At 44.3% G+C, this 8,066-nt stretch overlaps 1 protein-coding gene across 1 annotated transcript; it reads right to left on the minus strand.

Moving 5' to 3' along the window:
• Positions 1-389: 389 nt before the first annotated feature.
• On the minus strand, positions 390-5,727 carry LOC308160623 (zinc finger protein 335-like; the record flags this gene model as incomplete). The annotated part of the gene is made up of 12 exons (XM_080534567.1): positions 390-497; positions 683-903; positions 1,714-1,874; positions 1,972-2,048; positions 2,185-2,307; positions 2,460-2,478; positions 2,578-2,690; positions 2,866-3,043; positions 3,165-3,429; positions 3,599-3,763; positions 3,913-4,062; positions 5,706-5,727. The coding sequence occupies 12 exons, from the start codon at positions 5,725-5,727 to the stop codon at positions 390-392; spliced, it is 1,602 nt and encodes a 533-aa protein (XP_080390693.1).
• Between the last annotated feature and the right edge of the window lie 2,339 nt (positions 5,728-8,066).

An 8,066-nucleotide genomic window follows, 5' to 3' on the forward strand; every position in this document is an offset into this window, starting at 1 on the left:
CCAGAAATGGCACGGGTACTTTTGGCAGTGGAAAAAGGATAACAAACCGGGCTCACGCGGTACGGCACGGGTCGGCACGGTAGTGGAAAAGCGCCATATAATGACTTGGCACACCCATACCTATTACCATTGGTTGTTACTTTTCTTGTGCCAGAGTGCCAGAATTATCAATATGGAATTATTTGGTAATAACATTGTAATTCGTTTACACAAAGGGCTGTGAGAACGCAAATCAGAGAAATAATTTATGCGACAATGTTGCAAACTCATCCACTTGCTCCGGGTCTCGATTCGGACTTTCATGTGAGAACATGACCGTAGTTATGTATATGAAAACCTTCAAAAAGACCAAAAGTGTGGCCATCATCTTTTTTTTCTCCTTTGGGGAGTCACTGACCATGTTCATAGATGATGGTGGTGTTGCCCAGTGCATCTTGGGAGACAGAGGCGTTCTCCATGCTCTGCATGGCTTGCAGTGTAACAGGATCCACTTCAACCTAACAAATAGGGAAAACAGTCACAGGTCTGCATGAACCTTCACCTTGCAAAACTGGATATAGCATATTACAAACAATGCCTCCTTCATTAGCTACGGCCCATTTATGTAGACTGAACTTTTGTGTCATTGGGGTGTGTTACACGTTGTGTGACACACAGTAGCCAACAGCCGTCCCAGACTTACGATGGTGTTCTGCATGCCCTCGGTGTCGCCGTGCTGCTGTTTGAGCTCCTCGATCTGCTGCAGGGTGAAGAAGGGGCGGCGGCGGCGGCGGACAGGCTCCTCGGGGTGAGTCATGCTCCACTCCTCAAAGGCCTCGGGGTGACGACACTGCATATGCAGACGCAGGATCTTCCTGTGCTTCGTCATGAAGTGGCACATCTCACAGGAAAAGGGCTTCTCTCCTGGAAGGCATACAGGCATACGCACGCGCACACACACAGGGCATACAGGCACACGCACGCGCACACACACACACACAGACACAGACACAGGGCGCATTCGTAAATACGTTCAGAGACCGCCGGAGCACACCCAGGGTGCTCTCTGGTCATTCAGAAATTTAGAGCACACAGAGCATCCCTGTTCGAAAATTCGGAGCACTGCGCTCTGGGAGCACACTGGGCACTCTGACTGAAAATACGTTTTTTACTGAAAAATCTGAGCGTCTGAACATTCCAATCTAAAAATGTCAGAGCAAGTTGTTGCAAAATATTATGGTTGCGGCTTGATTGATACTCGAGAGTATGATTAAACACGTTCATTTGAATGAATTTTAAAAGATGAAAATGACAATTAACAATTATCTACTGTCAACATCACTAAAGTTAGTAACAGCTAGCTAACGTCAACATTAATGTTAACATGATAATGTAAAATTCAGTAATCAGTAATGTTATCATTGGTGTCCACCATGTTTACAGTTAGTTTGTAAAGACTTTTAACTGACCCTAAGTAAATTAACAGATTTTAGAGCGCTCTATGACGTTGAAACTAGAGCAGATTTCCTGGGCGTATTTACAAATGCACCCATTGTTAGTGATACTGCTTTCAGCGGGGTCATGTGGAAAAGGAAAGGAGGCAACATCTAACCAACATAATTATCCCCCATGTACAATACTACAATCCCATACAGTATTATGTTCATTGAATACAGTTGAGTCCTTTGTATAGATAACTAAACTAACAGAGGAACAATTACACTAGTGACTGACCCGTGTGTTTGATGGCCATGTGGGAGACCAGGAAGTCCTCCTTGGAGGTGGAGTATTTACAGTAGTCACATTTGAAGGGCCTATCATTGGTGTGGGACAGCTGGTGGTTGAGCAGGAGCTTCTTGTTGTCACAGGTGTAGTCGCAGAACTCACACTTAAACCTAACAAGCACACACACGTACACAGTTAACATTGCTACTGGTTTAACTAGGACATTAACATTTTACAACAAAAGTGAAGATGATTTTGAGTACTGACCTGCTGTTTCCACAACTCTGGATGTGTGTGAGGAGATGCATTTTGAAGGTGTAGCGTTTCTTAAATGACTTCCCACACTGTAAAGTCAGAGGACATGCAAAGTTAGGAAGTCAGAGATAAGAAATGACAAAGAAGATTGATTTGACAGTCATGGATGGACTGTTACTGTAATACTACACACATCTTTTCATAGTCCTAGTGGTGCAATGTCACCTTGTCACACATGTGTGGTTTCTCATTGCTGTGGGTCTTCATGTGCTGGGTCAGCCTCTTCAGCATGGGGTACACTCTATGGCACACTGGGCACGGGAACTGGGACAGCTTGGGAACCACCTGCTATAGTGTGAAAAGCAGACAGTTTATAACAAGTCAACCTTCATACAGTATTACAACCTGTCATTAACTGGAAGGTAAAGTCCTATTCAATTGGTTCCTGCCCATAGTACAGTCCAATATTATCAAAATAACAGAAAGGGGGAAATTCTTACCAAATCTGTCTTTCTTCTCCTAGGAGAGGACAAAAAACAAAATCACTTATAAATATATCTAAAAACCCATATAACTCAATGTGCTCTATATGCCCGAAATCCAACAGTTCCTGCTTACTTGGCTTTGTTGTGGACAGCAGAGTGGCGGGTCACATCTTTTCTGTAGACACTGCTGTAGTTACACTCTTCACACTTGAATGGCTTGGTGCCTTCATGGTTGAACATGTGTTCCTGTAACACAGCAGACCAGGGTCTATCTATAATACATATACTGTATTTATGTATCACCATCTATTACATGCAGGGCTCTTCAAGAGCTAATTCATAACAGAACAACTGAAGAACCAGTCATATTAAAGTGTGTTAAATACAAGTGACCTGCAGTGACCTGTCTGTTGTCACTTGCCTTGAGAGAGGACCAGCGTTTGCAGCGGTAGTTGCACTGCAGGCACTTGAAGCGTTCGGGGTCGTTGCCTTCGTGAGAATCTACGTGGAAACGGAGGTCCTCTTGGGAGAGGAAGCGGGAGCCACAGATCCAGCAGTTATGGGGCCTCAGAAGCGGCTTGAGGGACTTATAATATCTGCTGGAAGACACAGGGAAGTTTAAATTAATCTGCAAGTACTCTGTAATTGCCATGTTGAAGGCCTTGAATGGGAAAATGCAAACATATGAAATCATCAGATCCTTATTTGCGATTCATATACTTCTTGTATTTCTTGGGAAAGAACCGCTTGGAGGGCCGGCCGCGTTTCCTGGGGAAAAATTTGGTGGCCTCCGTTACTGTGTTTGAGGATGGGTCTTTGTTCTCCGAGTCGGATTGGCTTATCCCAGCCTCAGCCTCATTTCCATTCCCCAGGGAGACAGGTCCATTCCCCAGGGAGACGGGTCCATTCCCCAGGCCAGAAGAACTTGCTTCCTCCGCTGCATTAGGATCCACACTCCCCTTGGGCTTAGATGCCCCCTCTGCTGCTGCCTCTGTACACATCCAAAACAGGAAATTAACGGCAGCTGTGAGCTCACACACCGATACAAAACCTATTGAATGGCAACTTTCATACACATGTAACTGTCGAGAGAACATGCATCCACAGCTGAGGAGCATGGCTAGCGTGTTGTGCGACGAGACTGTGCCACCCACCCTTGCCACTGTAGCTGCCTTCGGTGTAGGTGAACTTCCTGGGGCGGCCCACCCTGCGACGGGGGCGGTCCTGGGAGGAGGAGGAGGGGGCCGGGGGGGGTGCCCCTAAAGGCGCAGGCTGCCTGCCTCTGCAGTCCTCGTCAGCAGGGTTATAGTCACTGTCCTCTAAAGATACCGGGGTGGGGGGGTAGATAAAAGAGTGAGTGAGAAAGTGTGCCTCAATAAGTCGGTACGCGAATGATACAGTGAGGAGGTGAATAGCTGCCACGCTGCAAAGTGATCTGACCCTAATCAATACAGGGATCTCCACTGACCTTCTGGGTCATCAATGGCCCCAGCATCAACAATGTCATCCTCCTCCTCCTGCTCTGGTGGGGGCTCGGGCTTCACCTCTGCCTGGCAGCGGGCCAGCGTCTCACTCTTCCGTGGACGCCCTCGTCCGCGCTTCTTAGGAGGGGAGCCACCTACAATTCACAACACAATTGAGCTTAAAGTATTCCCTGTTGATCTCCTTGACTACACTTATCAGATGATTTAATAAAAAATCATATTACCTATTGAAGTCCTATTACTATTTATTTTACAGTCCCGTTAAGCCTCCAAAGTCGACTACGTCACCTGGAATTTGACACCCAAAACTATATTTGGGTGTCAAATTCCAATTTGACAGTTGCAAAACTATATTTGGGCTTTTTTGCTACGACGTACAGAACTGCAGCGACCTAAGACAACAAGTGATCCTAGTATTGAGTGATTGGAAGTGACTGAGAGTTTGTGCTGGAGAAAATGGGGCTTCGTCTCATGAGGGTTAACTTACAGCACTATTTTACAGTCCTCTCTATTGGCGCTTTTCCACTATCATACCCGGCTCGGGTCGGGTCAGCTCGCTTCGGCACGCTTTTGAACAGTTCTGGGTATTGGCGCTTTTCCACTATACACAAGAGACCAGGAACGGGTAGGAGGAGTAGGAGATAGTAGGCGGAGTTATGCGTCATAACAGTGTCATAAGATTCCCCCCGCTATAAAGATCAGCAGGGGGAAATGCGATAAGAATATTGTCAAAATGCAGCACTATCGTGCACAGATCAGCCTTACAACATGTAATGTTAAGTGCCTGTAACTTGCCGCTTTCAGTTCTAGTAGACTAGTTTAGATCTCGCAACCAGGGAAATGCCGACACAATTCTATTTTTATTTCTCCTGACACGTTGAGCACTGTGCTTTTTTTGTTGGTGAACTACCGTAATAAGCCTAAAAAAGTTCAACTGTTCAAAAAGTGCAACTTCTCTGCTTTCAGAAACTGTTTGAATTTTTTAGATTGGGCATATAGTTCATGAATTACGGTAGTTCGACATGGTGGTGACGTATATTTTCACGAGACACAACACAGCCACAACAATAGCAACATGGAGGAACTTGAAGCTATCGTATACTTTTTCCTCTGCATGTGGTATATTATTAACCGTGATTTTTGGGAGAGAAAGAGAAAGAGAGAGAGGGAGAGAGAGAGGAAGCTATGTACACATAATAAAGTCATGTTTTTTGAACCCTTAAAACCACTGCCTTCACTTGTCTGCTTTATGAACTGTATGAGCATATGAGATGGCTACTGCCTGATCGATGTCGACACTGCTCGTAGTGAATATAAGCACTTGACGCATGTTGAACTCCTGGTTCATTGAGTTTACTCCCGGTTCACTTCTCGGGGTGGCACCACGGTGGTTCAGGGCTCAAAATTACCGTATACCGATGGTGGAGTTAGCCAGCATAGTCTTGTCTTTTTACCACCTTCCTAGCCAATGTTATTTACGGACAAACACGGTGCCCGGAGGCACCCTTTGCGGGTTAATAACTGTGGTTTACCGTGGGTTAGGACAATTCAAACGTGTCCGGATGACATTAAACTAAGATAATACGATGGTCAGCATAATTTTTCGAATCTTTATTAATAAGCTATTACAGGAACAGTAGTGACATTTTCCTAGAGCGAATGTGGTATTTAAAGATGGCGGTTAGGGAAGAAATCTATGAACATGGGATGACGATTTCCATTGACCAATCAACAGTGTGCAGCGTCACACGTCACACGCAGCCTGGCAAAAAAGTACCTGTGCCATTTCTGGTACCCATCGCGAACAATAACTATTTTAGTTCAAGTTTTAAAAAGATAATATGTAAAGGAAAACACAATATTCAGGCACCAGATGACCATTCAAAATATAATGTAATATAATGCAATATAAGGCTCTCAGGCTGGCATTCTGTACTTTCAAATATGTATTCTCCTTGAATCAACTATTAACTATCAGCTATTTCTCTAGCAAAAACGAAAGCTAACTTATTTGCGAAACAGCGCCCCCGCCACCACGTCGGCTCAATGCCGCAATTGCAGTTAGAAATTACATAAATCCACCGAGTGCAACGCTTATAGAAAATACGACCGTCAGAGTTTTGTCGAGAATTGGAGGCGGCTAGAAATGACGGAGGCGGCCGGCCTCATAGTTCTCTATGCAGGAAAAACCCTGGCATAGATTCGTTACGTTTTTCAGTCACGTATTCACACACCCTCGTGTCAATCTCCTGGAAGCCATCTTTTTGGGCCCTGTCCTACCGCCACTTCTAACATTACACTCTGTAATATCATATTTCTTGGCTGCTCGAAAGTTGTTTGATGCCTCTGCTTCATTGATCACCATGGTCTTAAAAATTGGCATCGTAACTTGACTAACTTTAGAGCCACTTTGTCCGAGCTGGTCCTAGTGTACGTGTCTCCATCCTCCTCCATGCAGCTGCATGATGCAGCACACATACATATTAAATAATGAAATTCAAGGACAGGACATACATACATACCTCTACTTTTGGCTTGTTTTTCTTCATCTTCTCTTTTTCGTTTTCTTTTTTGGGCGCCAGAGTGATAATGTTTACCGGACATACTTGCACAGTCTCAAACAGTGATGGAGATTACCTTTGCCCACTCGGCCCCGCCCACTCACACCCACGTGAACATTCAAAATACAAATAATAATAAACACACTTTTTTCACAAGAGTTGTTTGGCTCGATTGCGAGGTTTCACAATTCCCGATTTTATTTTATTACTTTTTTTAATTTTATTTTTACTATGAGTGGGGCCCCCCCGCCTTTCGGGGCCCCAGGCGACCGCCTGTATGGCCTGTAGGACGGGCCGGCCCTGATGCCCCCAACGGTGCTTACTGGAAGATTCAGAAGTTGTGAAATACATCTGTAGCCAATTCCATTTTCATGTTTTGCAACAATCTGGTTGCGAAGGTCTTGAGACAGCTCTTTGCTTTTACCCATCATTAGATGTTTGTTGTGTGGCACCTTGGTAACAAAAAAAACAACTTTTATAGCCCATCAATATATTTTAACCCAGCTGACATTAATTAGCACAGATTGGAGGTAGAGTTGCCTCCTAATTAGTTATGGTTTTCAGCAGGCTTTTTTCCTGTTTCATTCCACTCTATTTACATATGGTCTTTAATGTTTAGATGTTTTTGTCTGGATTGTTTGAGTTAATACCAAAGTCTGGTGCAAATTTCTCTTCATCTCATTGGAGATACTGGACAAAATGTTGATGTGTTCAATACTTATTTCCCCCACTGCAAAAATAGTTTAAAAAAGACAATGACAGAAATGGGCAGTAGAGCAACAAGACTGTAAATTAGAGTATGTAAAACTAATATAGATTACATTGTCAGTTGTGTGTGTGTGCATGTGTGTGAGTGTGTGTGGGGGGGGGGGGGTAAGTCCCAGAGTCAATGAGAGGCCGGGGGCTTGTTTGAGGCCCACTGACATGGGGAAGAAATTGTTCAGGTTCACTGATGATCTCCATCTGAATGGGCTGCAGGTATCGCCTCATGCTACCAGTAGCGACAAGGGCACTAGCAAAATGCTAAACTAGAGAAAAATCAGTCAGGAAGAATAAGGAGAGAGAAATGTGACGCGTTCTAGTGTTTTGGTCCGCATGTCAGCAACCGATCAAAATGTTCAGACTTTTACTTTGAAACATGGAAATACATTTCAACGTTGTTAAGAATCACAACACAAACTTGCTAGTTAAACCAAAATACTGCAACTCAATGGATTCGGTGAGTAATCCCCACTGCTACATAGTTAACTATAATACTACTACATTTCATACAACAGGCTCACAAAACAAGCTGTGTTAGTTGACTAGCGATGTGTCATTGATTTTCAACAACGCGGAAATGTATTCACATTTTTGGAAAGAACAGTCCGAACATTAAATGCCGGATGCCGAGATGCGGACCAAAACACTAGAACGTGTCACAAATGGTCTGTGGCCACCACCTGCAAAACCATTTCCTTTTTGGGGGTTGTCTTGCTCTTGTTGCCTCTCCTGTCCAGCTGTTGTCGTTTCATTGGCATCAAAGCAGGTGAAACTGATTAACGATCGCTTACGCATCCTAACTGGACAGATCGATA

This window comes from Nansenia antarctica, assembly GCF_963989245.1.
Source record: "Nansenia antarctica genome assembly, chromosome: 6".
NCBI classification, from domain to species: Eukaryota; Metazoa; Chordata; class Actinopteri; order Argentiniformes; family Microstomatidae; genus Nansenia; species Nansenia antarctica.